Source organism: Syngnathoides biaculeatus, chromosome 4 (assembly GCF_019802595.1).
Source record: "Syngnathoides biaculeatus isolate LvHL_M chromosome 4, ASM1980259v1, whole genome shotgun sequence".
NCBI classification, from domain to species: Eukaryota; Metazoa; Chordata; class Actinopteri; order Syngnathiformes; family Syngnathidae; genus Syngnathoides; species Syngnathoides biaculeatus.
This window is the reverse complement of record NC_084643.1, coordinates 7,510,954-7,529,007: the sequence shown is the minus strand read 5'-3', so window position 1 is coordinate 7,529,007 and position 18,054 is coordinate 7,510,954. Positions and strand designations below refer to the sequence as shown.

The window sequence follows — 18,054 nt, the reverse complement described above, 5'->3', positions numbered from 1 at the left end:
ATCACAGGTAATAGGGTTTTTCCACTATTGTTGTTCAGTAGCCCAGAGAATGCTTGCAATATCTAAAAGTTATGATTTATGATATGCCAATTTGAAATGTTGGTACAGATTCGAACAAAAATCACGAAAGTTGACACGCGTGATTTGCCTCCGCTTGCCACATAAAATCATGCGGCGTGCCGGATCTGGCCCCCTGGGCCTTGAGTTTGACACCTGTGCTAATGAGGAAGCATACGGTTGTCATGACTGAGAGCTGAAATAGAGCAACATGATTTTCATTTATGAAATATTACAACAATGGGAGTACATATACAGTATGCCAATGTTTATCGCGGGGCACACATTTGGGTACGGAGTCCATCAAAAGGCCCATAATTAGTAATTATGTCAAAACATTTGGTTATTGCGTGGTACAATGGGTGACAGCGTACCGGATTTATGACTTAAATATGTAAAACAAAAATAGCACGCGCACACACACACACCAAAGACACAGGCATCTCTGTTTTTCTTTTTATTTACCATCGAATATTTGCAGCTCGGCTTGAAGCCGCGCAATATTCAAAGCTGAACATACAGCGCATATAGTTTCATCTCTCATACTTCGTCGTTGCCCGCGCATAATTTACAGTTTACCGAGACTTCTTTACAAAGCGTAGAAAAAAATAAATTGCATTTCATGTTAAATGATGTATTTTAGTGGCTCTATTATGGAAGTAAATATGTGCCGCAGGGATTTTAATTAAAAATGCCGCTGAAAATTTTATGTTGCAAAATTCACAGTTATTTTAAAAGTGACCACATTTTCAATAGCCGTACTTCAGTTTAACTTTTCAATGTTAACAAATTCACCAGGTAAAAAATTCAACTTTCAACATTCAAAGGCAATATTTTCAGTCACCTGAGATTCAACTGGCTACAATTCGGTGTCTAAAATTCACCGTCTGTGCCACTAGGCAGGGTTACTTCAGGTCAGAACCCGACACCCAGCCAATCCGGTTACACTTTCTTCATCACGTGACGTCACATACTAAGAAAGCGTAACTGCGACTGGCTGGCTGTTTGCTCCTGACCTGAAGTAACCCTGCCTTTTTTAACACTGAATTTAGACAGCGAATTGTAGCCAGTTGAATCTCAGGAGACTGAAAATACTGCGTTTTAATTCTAAAGGTTGAATTTTTTTCATATAAAATGTGATCACTTTGGAATAATGTGAATTTTACAAAATAAAATATTTCAGTGGCATTTGAATTAAAATCCACGTATTTACTTCCACACACTATGGCAGAGTCCTTTAATATGGGCAGAGGGTCCATCTTCAGTTAAGTGGCAGAAGCAGAGTAAGCGTTGGCGAGATCTGACTCAGTGGATTTTTTTCCCCCTCACCACTTCTCCAAGAAATGCATTAGCGAGCGATTTACGGGAACAAAACGGTGCATTGCGGAGGAAATGCGTTCGGTTTTGGTCGGTAGACCGAAAGAAAAGGAAGTCTCGGCGAGGTTTATCGGAGGGAATCATGTTGAGCTGCACTCGCGCAGTGGCTTATTAGAACGACGCGACGAAAGGCACATTTCGAAGCGGTCTTCACCCCCGAGGAGACAAACTAAACGTACGGTCGGGCTGTAGAAAATGCACGGAGCGTGAAATCTGGTTCAACCGTCTGGAAAAGCAACAGCACCGAGTTGAAAAACCAGAACCGTGCAGATTCTGGACACACACAAAAAAAAAAAAAATCATTGTTTTTTTTTTTTTTTTTTATGTTTGAGACCATGAGAGGACATTTATGTTAAAAATGGCACAAAAAAGGCTTGAGGTCTAAGGCAAAGTGTTAACTAAAAGTGCAAAAATGGCTGATTTAGCCCCTGCGACGTAGCCTGTAAAAGCGCTAAAATGTCCGCCGTTTCCAAGGTCATCGTTTTGTATAAACGCAACAAAGTCACAGCGCCAGTTTTCCGTCTCCAGAGGTAGCATCTGACCCATAAACCATCTGACTATTCAGATCATTCTACTCGGTAGGTATTTTTAAGCAACTGTCACTGTCAGACAAGTATTTGATACGCCCCAATCTATCTCACCTAGCTGGATTCTGTTTAAAAAGTCGAGGTGACAAAATGGCCATCGATGCTGACTCCGCAGTTCATTCGAACCTGTGCAAGACACCACGGGACCCCCCCCCCCACCCCCGGCGTCCCGTTTAAAAGGATAGCAACGTGAACTCGACGGACTCAGTCACTCTGTGAACGTTCGACTTTCAGAGCCATAACAGCCCATTTGTGTCGGGGGATTCCAATTGACGGCATGATGCGGCAATTTTGTGGGACCTGTTTTTTTGTTGTTGTTTTTTTTTTAAAAGGTTCTTGTTGTCCTTCCCCAGTCATACGGCTATAAAATAAGGCTGCATGAAAAGTGAGGCAACTGCCCGCTAGTAACAGTGAATAATGGATGCGTCCGATTATTTATTCATCCTGCTCCACTCTCAGCATTCCCTCCTCCTCGAGACGAAGCTGCTCGAGCACAGGTGTCAAACTCAAGCCCCGGGGGCCAGATCTGGCCCACCGCATGGTTTTGCGTGGCCCACAAAGGCAATTCGTGTGTATCTACTGCTGTGATTTTTGCTAAAATCTGGACCAATTTTATATCCTAAATGATAATAGAGATATCGCAAGCATTTTTGTGTTGCCAAACATCAACAATAGTTGAAAAACTCATACCCTTGATTTCTGATTCCAAAAGTAATAAATTCCATGCGCAAACATTATTAGGCGGCAAATTTTTTTAGGATTTCACAGTCATAACGGCCCTCCGAAAGAAACCGTAACTACAATGTGGCCCGCAACAAAAACGAGTTTGACACCCCTGTGCTAGAGTACCGACGAGTCCCCTACTGGTGGCGACTTAGCAAGTTGAAGTTTTGGTAGCCAAAATTTGTCAGCCACAGAACATACATTTTTCGCTTGTATCACACAGCGTGCTCCGATTCACTTGACAACATTTTGGGATGGACAGCTGGTGACAGATGGATGTTGAATAGGACAGCTTGATGGTATTAAAAATAAATAAGGGGCGAGCAAATGATTTCATTGGAAACTAAAAATTGCAAGGGTTCAAGGACTGGGCCCTGATGAACACCTGTGTTCAAAGAGCTGACCGGGGATTTATGATGCTTTTCCATTGCACAGTACCCGCTGGCCTCTATCAATCTTTGTGAAAGGCGATGGCGGGGGTCAGTTGTACACTGTTATCTGGGAATCCGAACAAACCGCACTGTATTGTAAGTCAGTCGGAGCAACAATAGCGCAAATGAAGGTGTCCTTTGTTTATATTATGACAGGGGGGAATTTTGTGCACGACGCCCAGTGCAGCAAGCTGGCGACTGGAGAAGAGTACTCCAGCATCAAGAGCTAAGGCACAGCAATAGGGAAATATGCTCGACCAATGACTTACTAGCAGCCGTTTTTAATCAAGTCGTATGTTATCTACTTGGTGCGGTGGGAACCACAGCTAACCAGTTATTCGAAATAGTACCTAGCAGTACCTTGAATAGCAAACCCAATACGTGCTATGCAATGGAAAAAATGCTTTGTGGTTTGATCAAGATGGAGCAAACCAGGAATAGTACTGCTAATTACCGTAATTTCTGGCCAAGAAGCCGCAGCTTTTTCCCCACACTTTCAACCCTGCGGTTTATGCGGTGATGCGGCTAATTTGTGCATTTTTTCCTCTAACGGCCACAAGGTGGCACTCGAGCGGAAAAGGTAAGAATGAGACCGGTGGAATGACTTTTAACCGGCCGTGTTAGCGCTGCGCTAGCATGTTGGTGCTCTGTTACTGGCGTGTCTCAGTGATATCTACCGGTAGGATTTATTTTAACCAGGACTGTTAGCGTTAACGCAGCGCTTTTGTTAGCACCTGCTTTAGTGCGGCGCTGGCGTTAGCACTACCATTAGCGTGGTGCTAGCATTAGCACTAATGGCGCTAATTTCTTTGTAAATATGTTGTTTCAACGTGGGCACTTGTGGCTTTTACACAGCTGCAGCGTATGTAAGTACCAAATGGTATTTCCTTTACAAATGCACTCCACGAGGCTTGTAACCAGGTACGCCCTGAAGGCCAGGAATTACAGTAAGTGACTCAGGATTTGAAAATGCTAATGTCACCAATTTACTAACCCATATGGGGGTATTCACAGCAGTGGCAAGAACATCAGCAGGTTGAGGAGGACTTTGAGCAATTTGTGGCTGGACCCTGAGGTAAAAAATGGCTATGAAGAATAAAAAAAAAAAAAAACAAGTACCTGCCTACGAGGCTAGGTCAGCACACAGCTCTTAAACCCTGGGGGAGTACGTAAAGAAGAAAAAAAAAAAAAAAAAAACATTTTAGTGAAACTTGCCCTCGGCACTCTGCAGATACTTGATTTTTTGGGGGGGGGGGTTTTCTACTTATTTTGAAAAGTCAAAGAAAGACTGGACCCCCTGCAGGTGGTTCACGGCCTCAACTCCGTTGGGTACACTGCTGCTGCTGCGCCGCACCTGATCAAACCCCGACATTGATAAACAAAGCCGGGGGGGAGGGGGGGTGCCTGAGACTCTGGGGATCAAATCTGGCAGGCCGCAAGCAAAACTAGAGCGGTTTGAAGATGCCCCGTGAGTAATGGAAGGGTGTTATTGGATCGGGATAACGTATTTTGTATCCAGAATCATGACCGGAACCAGACTGGATTGTGACACGAGGGGAAAAAAAAAGTTGTGGCTTGGTGCTCTTTGATGATATTTAAATGCTTTGTCCATAAGAAGCACATTCGCAATCACGTTGATCACGGGAGTGTTTCTAAAAGCTTTCAGGTCCGTTGTACATGTTAGCGACGCCGCCTGGTCCGTAATGGATACCGTGCTGCCGCTCGGCAAGAAACCATAGCAAGTGGTTCTCCTTCACTCTCTTTAAAAAAAAAAAAAAAAAAGGGAGACAATTTGGCACCTGGAATGTTTTCAGGTCTCTCGTGATTTCTGGCACAAATATTTCTGAACACTTAAACCGACTGCAGTCTGTTGACAAAAAAGGCAGCTTGAAAGAAGAGTCACCCGACAGCAAGGCCATGTTGCAACGTTGCCATGGAGGAGCTGTGCACTCCCGAGTCGTCAAATAAAAAAGGGAGGCCTGGCATCAGAGACTCCCGTTGCCTTGGATTGGACCTGCCGTGCGCTCCTGTCAGCCGCAGTTGCCGCTATTGTCCCCTCCACGTCTGCTGCAGCTGGCGGAGGCGCTCGAAGGCCCTCTGGGTGATGTTGAGAGCCGGGTGGACCTTCCTCAGGCTGGCCTCTCCCATCAGGGACAGACCGCACAGGCCCAAGTAGGCGTGAAGAGGGTCTGGCGGTGGGAGGAAGGGAGGGACGAGAGGAGAAGGAGAATAAGTCAGGGATGGTGAACATGAGTGCAAACATCTGCTCGTATCAGCCCAGCACACCAAAGTAGTTCATGGTGCTAAACCAGTTCTGTTTCTTGACCCAGTTCCATGTCGGTTTCAATCATAACATTGTCGGGAACACTGTGTCTGTATCAACAGTGATTCCGAAAAGGGTTCGTCACTAGAACCGTTCGTTGGTGATCGAAAGGTGAAGAACTTTGGCCACTAATACAGAAAACACTTTGCTGTGACGCTAACTTACTCCAAGTACACGCATATCGAATATAGTAGAATCTCGGTTCTCGACCACAATCCGTTCCAGAAGGCGGTTCGAGAACAGACTTGTTCGAAAACCGAATCGATATTTCCCACGTCTGCGTACAGAGGCTGCGTTATACACAATAACAAAACGCGTTGTGGGTCAGCTGATCGGGCCACGGGCGTTACGTTATTTATGGGATTTTCAGCGGCGTGGGGAATTCACAACAAAGCGCGTCATGGGTCAGCTGGTCGGGCCACCCGCGATATGTTTTCCGGGTTTTGTCGCAGGCGTTCGAGTACCAATTTTTGTTCGAAAACAGAAGCAAAAAAAAATCTCAAAATTTCCATTCGAAAACCGATTTGTTCGACAACAGAGACTTTCGAGAACACTGTATTGAGCCAAATTCGTCTATGTTCACACTTCAAGTCAATTCCGTTTTTTTATGTGTGTATATGCATCTTATTTATTCTCATCAATGTTAACAGTACAATTCATATTCTTGTGTATCTGATGCGACCGCACACTCATCTGAGCTATAAGTCATCAAAAGGCAAAAACCGTCACAACTGTTCGACAAAACAGATGAAAGAAAATCTCCCCCCCCTCGTCATCTTTGGGGCCTTTGGTGTAAAGAGGGTGGATTCTGGCTCAGGATTTGCCAGATACCTTCGGGTGTGAACCCCGCCCGCTTGAAACCGCTTGAGTGGTCGTCATTCTACTCTGCCTTTACTCAATTAAACAACCATCTGACCTCCCATTAATCACCCAAAAATGAGGAGCCGCTATTGTTGCTCCTTTGAGCACCAATGAATAATTCAAAGGAGGTCGCCGTGTGACCCCTGCCCCCTGGGATTTGACGAAAAGCTGTGTGAGGTTTGTAAATGGACTGGTAATTGAATTAAAATGAAATGACAGACGACCGGAAGGCCGCATCTGAATCAATCAGTGTATCAGTCGGGATTTATCGCATCAATACCACAACGTGAGCGCACTGGAACAGCAACTGTCACTGGAGCTATAAAAACAACCGAGGTCAAACAACGCATAAATACAACCATTAAAGCTGCCGTGTGTTGTGAAGTGGATTTAATTCATCTCAGGCTACCTTGGCGTTATAATACCGGCACAGAAAATGTTTAAATTACATTTATCAACATCCCATTTAACGTAGGTCAACCACTGTAAAAATCAAGCTCAATGAAAACACAGTAAAACTGTTCAGCCTTTGACAGATGGCGACGGACCACTTGGGTGTTTGCACGTCTGGCATAGTGAGAACCAATATGCGTGTAAATGAGGTACCATTTGGGTTAACGGCGTTTTAAAGGGGTTGCTGGTACCAACAAGTCTACACTGGTGCCTTGAGATATGAGTCACCCGACTTGCCGTTGTTCAGACAATTTATTTATTTTTTTGAAAGGCAAGCAAAAACTTGAGATACGAACGCACTTCACAAGTAACAGTTTGTCAGATAGTGAACAGTTCTTCAAAAGAGACTTCCAGTTATTCAATGCCAACCCCAGTTGAACTTTGTCAAACTAAACATAAAATTAAGCGAATTTCAGGTTATTGATTTAAAACAATCACACAACTTAATACGAAATGCCACAGAAGGGCTAGTGAAAATCATTGATAGATGCTACCTTGGAAGCAACAAAAAAAAAAAATGAACAAAAATGGTGAGTCAAAACCCTGTAGACAAACAAAACCTACAGGCAAATATCCTTTATCCGTTATTGATTACCTCTGATTCAAATACATTATTAATTTATCCTTTATAAAGTACAATTTTATTGTATACTATTTACCATCTAAAATAAAACACCTATAGATTTTTGGGGGAGTCTGGAACAAATTAATGGTATTTTCATTCATTTCAGTGGAAAAAGATTAGAACAAGTGTTTTGAGTGACCATAATTACTTGAACTTTTTTCACACACTTTCAACCCTGCGGTTTATGTGGTGATGTGGCTAATTTGTGCATTTTTTTCTAACGGCCGCAAGGGGGCACTCGAGCAAAACAATGTAAGCGTGAAACCGGTGGAATATATGTGCCGAGGAAGTGACTTTTACCGGTACGGCCCTGTTAGTGCTGTGCTAGCGTGTTACTGCTACTACTTAGTGATTTTTACCAGTATGTTTTTTTTGTTTTGTTTTGTTTTTTTAAACGGCCCTATTAGCGCTGCTCTAGCATTAGCGCGGCAGCTCGCGTTAAACTCCGTGTGCCGTCTTTGTAAATATCTCGTGTTTCAATGTGGGCACTTGCGGCTTTAACACAGCTGCAGCCTATCTATGTACCAAATGGTATTTCCTTTACAAATGTCCTGGGTGAGGCTTATAACCAGGTGCGCTCTGCAGGCCGGGAATTACGGTACAAGCATGGTCACAGAATAAATTCAACATGTATCTCAAGGCACCACACCATTTACATAAATATTTTTTCAACAGTTTAGAATTCACTGCCAAGGGTCTACGTATCGTGAATTAAATGATATTCTTCATTACGTGATACAATTTCTATAAGGCAACCTACAAAATAATAGTTAAAGCATAGAGCAGTTAAAAAAAAAAAAAAAAAAGTGATCACCTAATAGTCCAATATAAAAGGCTTACCGTGATCCCACAAATCACACGAGCTTGACAAATCCAATTGTGTCAAACATTGATAATGATTTTTATTCTGCGAGAATGAGATTTGTCTTTGTTTCTTTTGTGGGAAGGATGCAACGCCATCTGGACCTCAAAACCCCTTTCATCTTTTCTCTTTTAAACCGTTACTCGGTAATATTTCTGAGGCGAGCGAATACAGAAGCCGCTTTGCCTCGCTGGCCACTGTAATGCGAGCGGGTCCGTCTCTGGGCTCATCAATTACACATAAGGATGACACACATCCATCGATCGAGCCCGGGCCAGTCAAAGTGTAGGATTACGGTTGGCGATTTTTAAAGGGAAACTCGTGGAGAAACGTGAGAGCGTTTCCGTTGCCGATACTGTTCCTGCACGCTTACCTGGATGGGTGTCCGGCCACTTTGCGAAGCCGCCAACCAAGCGATCTTGCGTGGAGAGGATAAAAGTTCTGTTCTTGTCAAAGTTGGTGTACTGGAACACGTCTAATAGCTGGAAAAGAAGACAGAATAATGAGTATGAAGTAAATTTTCAGCGCATTAGAGAGACCAAATACGGTGGCCATTTTGTATTTGTGTACAAATAAAGCTGTTCCACCTCAAGCACAATTGTGACCTAAATTTTCACGCGTTGGCTACATCGGCGTGATGTCCCTTGATTCATCCAAGGCTTACTCATCACCATTTTACTTCCGACAACTCTTATTTTAGGGTCACGCGTGTACCGCTGGCATAGTTATGACCCATATGCATGTACAGCTGAGCATCCAGAAGACATACAATTTGGTTCCACCTTATTTTTTTTTTTTTGGGGGGGGGTGGGGATAAGATAATAAAGTAAACAAAAGAAAACATGACCCTTAAACGATTACAGACGTGTGGTTTGTGAAGCCAACAAAGAAGGATAATGGCAATGATAACCATAGAAAAGTAAATGAAACGCACTGTAACAAAGGTGTTATTCACATACTAGGAATACCCCTAAAACATAACATCTTTCTGCAAATGCCTTCTTTTTTCCATTCCATGACTTCATCTTTAAATGACGTGATTTATTTTTGTTGTTGGAAGCTTTCAGTACTGGGTAGAGTTGGGAAAAATGTACAACTATCTTGTATTTTTTTGTGTTTTAGTCAATACACACACACACACTCACACCATAATTTCCGGCCTATAAGCCGCGACTTTTTTCCACACGCTTTCAACCGCGCGGCTTATGCGGTCATGCAGCTAATTTGGGCATTCTTTGTAACGGCCGCAAAGGGGCACTCGTGCGGAAAAGGTAAGAGTGAGACCAGTGGAATATATGTGCCGAGGAAGTGACTTTTACCAGTATGTTTTTTGTTTTTTTTTTTTTTTAAACCGGCCCTGTTAGTGATGGGCTGTGTTAGAACTGTGCTAGCATGTTGCTGCCGTGTCTCAGTGATTTTTTACTGGTGTAGGAATAATTGTGATCATTATTATCATCATACATCTGCTTCCAATAAAGAAATGCTTTGCTCTGCTCTAGATAACGTGGCAGCCTCCTAGCAGGAGATAGCAAGAACAAAAACATCTAATCATCAGAACTATTAGAACTGCTGCCAGTTAAAGAAATGATGACCACACATGTATTCAGCAATCTTCCACACATGCACACGACCAAACATGTACACCTTGTTTCAAACTGTTTTGCTTGTCGTCTCCTTTTTGTAACATCCATGTAAATAAGGGGCGTCTTAAAACTAAATAGAGCTGCTGAGGAGAAGATAATCAGAGTGCGGTGGTGAATTGTACGAGACAGTTCCTGTCCTCTCTCCTCGCGAGACTTCAACTGGTGTCTTTGCTTCCTTTTTTGTCCTGCTTAATGAATGTCTGATTGGTGAACCTGACAACCGGTATGTTTTTTTTTTTTTTTTTTTAAAACCAGCCGTGTTAGCACCGCGCCAGCGTTAGTGCCGCGCGAGCGTGTTTCTGCTGTGTTCCTGTCGTGTTTCAGTGATTTAGGTATGTTTTTTTTTTTTTTTTTTTTAAACCAGCTCTGTTAGTGATGAGCTACCGTGTTGCTACTGTGGAGCTGCTGCTGTTTTTTTTAACCAGCCCTGTTCGTGCTACTGTGTTGTTGCTATGTTAAGATAAGACAAGCTAAGGTATTAAAACTTTCAAAACTCTGCGTACCACTTTTTTTGTGTGTCCATATCTCATGTTTCAATGTGGGTTTCAATGTGGGCACTTGCGGCTTTTACACAGGTGTGGCTTATGTATGCACCAAATGGTATTTCCTTTACAAATGTACTGGGTGAGATTTATAATCCGGTGTGCTCTGTAGGCCGGAAATGACGGTGTATATATAGTAACAGCATTGTTACTGCATTATGACTTACAGTTTTTATAATTCCAAATCTGAAAAGATACCTTAAATGCACATATGTGTAGTATTTTTTGTACTGTATTTGTTTTATTTTTGGGTTAAATTCGAATACAAGTACGACAACTTTGTATTTTCGTTTCTGATCAAATTTATTTCTTACAGAGCCATGGCGAAAATGTTATGTTAACACCCGTGTACATTTGAATAATTTACTTCAAGAAAAATTCCTTGCATCAACTAAACGCGTGCGCATACCTCTAGCGTTGCGCCCACCCAAAAGGAGTAGCAGGTGTCCACAGGCTTGTTGGGGCGGCCGTGGAAGCCGCTCTGCTGCCTCATGATGCACCAGCGGCAGATCCTGTCCAGCTCGTGCCGACTCAGCGCCTCCTCCAATCGACCCATGAGACACAAGGAGGCGATGGCGCAGTACGTCCAACCGCCTGGGCATACGAAAAATGGACAGGCGCGGCAAGACGAGAGAAAACTCTCATTATGTTTTAATACCAGTGATGACAGATGAGTATAAACGGATTATGTGTGTGTGGGTGGGGCCTGCTCCTCCTAAAAAAAAAAAAAAAAAAAAACATTGATGTTGGCATTTTTCGTTAATACCCTGGAGAGTGGATCATTTTTGTAGCACTAAACACTCTACTTAATTAATGAAACCCTGCAACAGGGAATGCTTCCAGACACGATGTGATGGTAACCGTTGCCAGAAACACTTTTTACCAGTGCGGGTGTGCAAACACATACTTTGGGGGAGGATGGGTAATTGGCGTCTAGCGAATATGTCTACAGATGTATGACGGAATTTATTCGCACAGTCGTGAGCGTCAAAGTGTGCTAGCGGTTGGCGCGTCTGCCTCACAGTCGAGAGGTTTCAGATTTGACTCTGTGATCGTGGTCTCCGCACACGTGCGTTGGTTTTCTGAGTACTCCGGTTTGCCCCCCCCCATTCCAAAAACAATCTGGGTAGGTTCAATGAAAACAAAAAAAATGGACCTTGCCTCTCGGTTTAAGTCACCTGTAATATTCTTTATTTGCGACATTACAAAATGGATGGATGCCTAGTACAGTAACACTCGATACACGTATGATCGTGGTGTTCTGCAGCAACACTTTGCATGCAAAACTAATGACATTTCATTTTAGCAGGGATTAATAACAGCAACACAGAGGAATTAATTGATAATCCCATAAACCAGTTACTACTACTCTTCGTATGCAAATCCACTGGCGCACGCCTCATATAATCACATCATAATCTTTCCATTTTTGGAGCAAAACTGGGGCTTAAGACTTAGACTGGTTGCTGGTTGGGGGTGGGAGATACACCCAGGACTGGTTACCTGGCCAATCACAGGGCACGCAATCATTCACACCCGCATTCAACTCTATGGACAATTTTGAGTCTTCAATTAACCAAAATGGCAGTTTTTTGGTAGACAGGAGGTAGCTGGAATACCTGGCGAAAACTCACGCAAGCATAGATTAACATGCTAACTCCAATGCAGAGCGTCAGAGGTTGTAGGTAAACGTTAACTACGAGTCCAGTGTGCTACCAGCAAAACATTTAATGGCAACATCAAAAACAAAATCACGTCTTTGAGATTAAAAAATAGGGCATAAAGACAAAATGCTACCCCTAGTGAGTATTAGCCAAGTTCTTCTTTGGCCAGCGTATTATTGTGGATAAAAGTAGGAGAAACATGCTTGACTTTCTTCTCAGTATAGATTTTCAGCTGCCATTTAATAAAACCCACATTGAACATTAAATCGTTCAAACACAAAATAGCAGATTTTACATTTTGGGATCTTGAAAACATTAATAGCCAAATACTTGTCTTGCACATCCACAAAAAAAGTCAGGAGTCCGACATGGCCAAAGAAAAACTAGTTAACGTGAAGAGAGTTTCGTACTCACCGTGTGACTCTCGCCCGGCGCCCTGACCAAAACCGCTATCGTACGACTATGATTGGGAAACAGAAAAGGCAACATTCAGCATTGTCTTGTTTGGTTACGCCATCAGGGAATTAAGTCGCCCTTTATTTGAGTCCACATCGCTTCTGTTCAGTCTTTTATGATGACAGAAAAACTACAGATTGGGCTCCAATACAAAGAAAAATAAAATAAAATAAAATAACCTGCCATTTTATGAGCCAAAGTTACAATAAACTATCAGGAGGTAAACAACAAAACTCACAAATGATTCGTAAATTACATTTATTAATTTACCGTAAAATATCACTTTTCACCTCATCCCACCTACATACAAATATTATACTAATTTGTATCCATTTATTTTTGTTGCTTTTCTACAAAACATTTACAATTACAAAAATTATAAGTGGAAAAAGAGGTGGCACGGTGGAGTGGCTGTGGAGCGTTGGCCTCACAGTTCAGAGGACCGGGGTTCAAACCCCGGCCCCGCCTGTGTGGAGTTTGCACATTCTCCCTGTGCCTGCGTGGGGTTTCTCCAGGCACTCTGGTTTCCTCCCACATCCCAAAAGCATTCATTAATTATGGTTGACTCTAAATTGCAACTAGGTGTGATCGTGAGTGCGTGATTGGGTGGCAACCAGTTCCGGGTGTTCCCTGCCTTCTGCCCAATGACAGCTTGAGGATACGCGGCTCAGAAAATGGACGGGTTGACAACTGAAAAATTACGGTTTTCCCAAAAATACTACTTAACTAAAATACATTTTACCATATGTATCTTCCCAGTCAGGTTAGTGTAACAGATGTTTCCATTCATCCATTTTCTTCACCGCTTATCCTCACGAGCATCGCGGGGAGTGCTGGAGCCTATCCCAGCTGTCAACGGCCAGGAGACAGGGTACACCCGGAACTGGTTGCCACCCAATCACAGGCACATTGAGACAAACAGCCGCACTCGCAATCACACCTAGGGGCAATTTAGAGTGTCCAATTAATGTTGCATGTTTTTGGAATGTGGGAGGAAACCGGAGTGCCTGGAGGAAACCCACGCAGGCACTGGGAGAAGATGCAAACTCCACACAGGCGGGTCCGGGATTGAACCCGGGACCTCAGAGCTGTGAGGCCAACGCTTTACCAGCTGATCCACCGTCGCGCCTAACAGATGTTTCATACATTGTAAATATTGGGTGCATGTCGCATACTGATACAAAGACAGAGCTTGCTGAATAAATCTTCTACCGGTGAACTACAGAAAACCTCTGCAGCAGTTTGAGCACCGTGACGCCCTCCATTCATAATAAATGGAGCAATTTCCGAGCAGAGCGCCAACAATTTTCAAGGTGGGTGGCCTCATTCAAGTCTTGCTCTGGTGAATGGAAACAATCGGAGCCTAAACAGCATTTAGCCTTTCACTGACCACACTGGAGATGTGAGTGCTCACGTACTCACCAGGCTGCTCCGAATGTACTCGATGGCCTTTTGGATGTCCATGCCCGACCAGTCGTCAAGCATGTAACAGATACTGGCAGCGCAGTAGATGAAGCGGATGTCGTTTTCGCTGCCTTCTGGCACGGCGTAGAAACTGCATGGACGAGATTGACGGAGGGGGGTGAGGACATCGCATGAGTCACAATGGGAGTCAAACATAAATACCCTGCCTGCAAAAAAAGTTAAAAACTAGGTAGTAACTACAATTGACTCACTTAATAAACAACGCATGTGGGTCTGTGTGACATTTGACACAGACATTACAGCATTAAGTACCGTAATTTCCGGCCTATAAGCCGCAACTTTTTTCACACGCTTCCAACCCTGCAACTTATGCGGTGATGCGGCTAATTTGTGCATTTTTTTCTAACAGCCGCAAGGGAACACTCGAGCGGAAAAGGTAAGTGGAATATATATGCCAAGGAAGTGACTTTTACCGGTATGTTTTTTTTTTTTTTTTTACCGGCCCTGTTAGCGCTCTGCTAGCGTTGGCGCTGTGCTAGCGTGCTGCTTCGGTGTTTCTGTTGCGTCTCAGTGATTTTTACCAGTATGTTTTTTTTTTAACCCGCCCTATTAGTGCCGCGCTAGCGTGTTGCTGCTGTGTTACTTCCGCGTCTCAGTGATTTAGTTATGTTTTTTTTTTTCTAAACTGGCTCGGTGAGTGCTGTGCTCTCGTGTTGCTACTGTGTAGCTGCCACGGCTGTTTTTTTTTTTTTAAACCAGCCCTGTCCACGCTACTGTGTACGTTAGGCTAAGCTAAGGTATTAAAACTTTGAAAACTCTTTCTGTGTACCATTTTCTTTTGTAAATATCTTGTGTTTCAACGTGGGCACCTGCGGCTTTTACACAGGTGTGGGTTATGTATGTACCAAATGGTATTTCCTTTACAAATGTGCCGGGTGAGGCTTATAATCAGGTGCGCTCTGTAGGCCGGAAATTACGGTACTCAATCCGTATGAACTCGGTTGGTAATAAAAGCAGCAGCACCAACCAAGCCAGGTAAAAAGTCTCTCGGATGAATTGCAAGTTTTTGGTTGAAAACAGTTCACAGTGCAGGATTAGAAACAACAACTAAGATTAACTACCAGTCGACCCAGAAGTGCTCACTCCACAATGCTGTGTTCAGGATAAGGTTTTCACAAAAATTCGGGATATTGTGCTTTTCGGTGAACTTAAAATTCACTAATATACATTTTTTTTAATGCACTTGCCCCTAGTTTTTCCAATGTTTCAGTACTTTCTCCTCAACGTGCTGTTCTCTCAGTGGCCACTTGAGAGAACCCTCTGAGAACATCCAGTCTGAAGCCTCACAATGGTGAGGTAACATTGAACAATTGTTCTTTCGGTCATGTCTTGGTTGCCAAATGCCTCATGTGAATTTTGCCGTTCAGTTACGGAAAAACAAATTGTGCAAAAAGGACCGAAATACTAACACGTGCTTTCAAAAGTTTACCAAAGGTCAAATTAAGTTCACCTATAAAGTTTATTTTGTATTTTAAGTTCACCCGAGAGCCGAAAACCAAACTCCTTGTGGGTAAAGAGGTATATACGCGGGCATCCATGCATACGTGCGCATGACGTGCGTGTGCCGACCTGCCGTCATCCAGCTGCAGTGCCCTTAGACCGGCCAGGCAGGCCTGCTTGTTGACTCGACTCAGGTCGTCTCCCAGTATGAGTAGCGAGCAAAGGCCCGTGTAGGTCATGGCGACATGGCCGCTGTCGTACGGATGCAGCACCCCCGGACCCTGAATCACAAATAATACTGGTAACAATGATTGAAATGAGATGACAGCCATAAAAGTGCTAAGTCACTGTTATCAGAAACAGAGACAGTGTTAGTTTTAGCTATAGCACGTTAAATCGAGAAGAGAAAAAAAAAATGCAATTTTCCAGATTTTCGTCCTTGTTCAGTATGTACATGCCAGTGACGTGGAAAAGGGCAGGGTAAGAAGTCGACCCAGCATTTTTCGGTGGCAGGGGTCGACTCCGCCCCTCTACCCATAAAAACTCAGTAACACACTCTTGAAAAGGGAGAACAAAAATCCGCCAGTTTCACCCATCGATATGCAACTGGGTGAATGTGTATCACAGCAGAACGCGCAAAAAAAAGTCTCAAAATCCGAGCACATATGTGAAGAGGACGGCATCTTTTTTGCTTCAAAGCAGCCATTTTAAATTAGAATTTAAGAATTCATGCAAATGAGCCCTACTTAGATGCCTGGATATTCTAAAGGTACATTGAGCTAAAGAAAAATTCAAAATCTTTTTTTTAAAACTTAGCTACGATTATTGAGGATTCATTTTTAAAAATGGGGCTTGAGATCCCGTTCATCTTGACTCTTTAATTGTAGTCGACAAGGATTTTACCAGAAGTTACCTTGGTGCTGTAAGGAATCCCGATGTGCGACGATCCTCGGAAACCACACCGGCTGAGGTTGGATTCTGGGAAAAGTTAGCAGAGTTGTATTAGTCATAAAGTAAAGTTGAAATAAATCATCCCAAGTCAGTGTAAATTTTAAAAGTATGGTGCAGCTGCTAAAACCGGCAACACAAGAACGCTGCTGCCATCTAGTGTACATCCGAGGTACACAACACAGAGTGGGAGTACTGTTTGTTTGTTTTTATTCAGCTCATAAATATTCTGTGAAAATGTAACCATATTGCACGTGTTGGTTATGTTGTGTAAAGCGTGTGCGCTTGACTCACGGTCTTCCGTGGGTAGAACTTGCAATGAGTAGATCCATTCGATCATGACGTTGCTGTCGATGACATCCAGAGCATCGAGCACATCGAGCCCGGAAAGGGCAAAAAAGATGAGGGTCAGCCTGGAATGGAGAAAGCCACGCAACCTCCGTTAGCAACATTTTGGGAGACAACTGATGTTGGCTCGTGAACAGCCAAGGCGAAAAAGGCTTCCAAACTGATGCAGAAATGCCCGGCATTAACGTTGAACTAACTTTCTAGTTGTGTAACAGTGAAGCATAAATTATTTGAAATGAAGGCGGTTGTATTGTTGGTGTAACAACTTCCTGTTATAACTTCACTAGCTGATATTAACGCGCATGCTAACTAGCGCCTTGGGTTCCCCTTTAAAAAAAAAAAAAAAAACATGGCTGTCACGTTTAAGACCTGTGCTTCGCCTCGCAGCTAACCTGGTAGTCTCCAGGGAGGCGTATCTTTCGGGTAAAATCTGCAGTGTCCTCTGGAAGAAGCGTACGTGTCGGTCTCGGAGAAAGTCGAGCTGCTCCAGCTCCTCGGAGAGCTTCTCCTCTTCCGCCATCTTTGTTACCTGCTTCACATCCGCGTCCATGGTGAATATTTCCGTTGTGCGCGTTCATTGTTTCACAATAAAAGTGCAACGACGCAAAACGCTGCTTGGTAGGTTTCAAAATAAAAGCATGATAGTGTCGTTTTTTAAAATTCTCAGAATCCTGCCAGCCGTTTTCTGAGCCGCTAATCCTCACGAGAGTCGCTGGGGCGCTGGAGCCGATCCCAGACGTCATCGGGCAGGAAGCGGGGTACACCCTGAATTGGTCGCCAGCCAATCGCAGGGCACGTGGAGATAAACAACAGTCCCGCTCACAATCACACCGATGGGCAATTTAGAGTGTTCAATTAATGTTGCATGTTTTTGGGATGTGGGAGAAAACCGGAGTATCTGAAGAAATATGATATAATATTTTCATCAGTTTTTAAAGTTTTTTTGCAGCTGATTTTTGGTCAAGAAGCAGGTTATATAATGAACAGGCCACAAAAATTAACAACCATTCCCATATTCATGCCTGATTATTTTAGTCTTCACTCAACATTTTCTGCATTTTTTGGAATGTGGGAGGTCGGTCACACCCGGCCGAGTACGGAGAGAACGCGCCAACTCTACAGAGCCGAGATTCAAACCCAGAACCTCCCGACTGTGAGGATGACATGCTCACCACTACCGATGCCTTTTCTTATGATTATGAAATGAAAATAGTAATGGATGATTTTAT

At 43.4% G+C, this 18,054-nt stretch overlaps 1 protein-coding gene across 2 annotated transcripts; it reads right to left on the bottom strand.

Annotated features, from left to right (window-relative positions):
* Positions 1 to 367: 367 nt before the first annotated feature.
* pggt1b (protein geranylgeranyltransferase type I, beta subunit) lies at positions 368 to 17,537 on the bottom strand. 2 transcript variants are annotated; one of them, XM_061817463.1, is made up of 10 exons: positions 17,218 to 17,537; positions 16,772 to 16,890; positions 16,443 to 16,507; positions 15,659 to 15,810; positions 14,027 to 14,159; positions 12,563 to 12,608; positions 11,143 to 11,199; positions 10,894 to 11,078; positions 8,673 to 8,781; positions 368 to 5,364 (listed from the first exon to the last, which is right to left on the bottom strand). In XM_061817463.1, exons 1-10 carry the CDS (start codon positions 17,373 to 17,375, stop codon positions 5,222 to 5,224), a joined length of 1,167 nt encoding a protein of 388 aa, XP_061673447.1. In that variant the 5' UTR covers positions 17,376 to 17,537; the 3' UTR covers positions 368 to 5,221. The 2 variants fall into 2 exon arrangements, with proteins under 2 accessions (XP_061673447.1, XP_061673448.1); XM_061817464.1 differs by lacking the exon at positions 11,143 to 11,199 and having other exon boundaries at positions 370 to 5,364; positions 17,218 to 17,530.
* Positions 17,538 to 18,054: the final 517 nt, after the last annotated feature.

What these genes read in the sequence shown, in the direction of transcription:
- pggt1b (XM_061817463.1), bottom strand. Translation starts at nt 17,375, where the DNA reads ATGGACGCGGATGTGAAGCAGGTAACAAAGATGGCGGAAGAGGAGAAG. An exon ending in ATACTCATCTGTCATCACTG is followed by an intron (nt 11,079 to 11,142) that starts GTATTAAAACAT and finishes TCGTATGCCCAG; the next exon opens with GCGGTTGGACGTACTGCGCC. An exon ending in GTGGCCGGACACCCATCCAG is followed by an intron (nt 5,365 to 8,672) that starts GTAAGCGTGCAG and finishes TCCCACCGCCAG; the next exon opens with ACCCTCTTCACGCCTACTTG.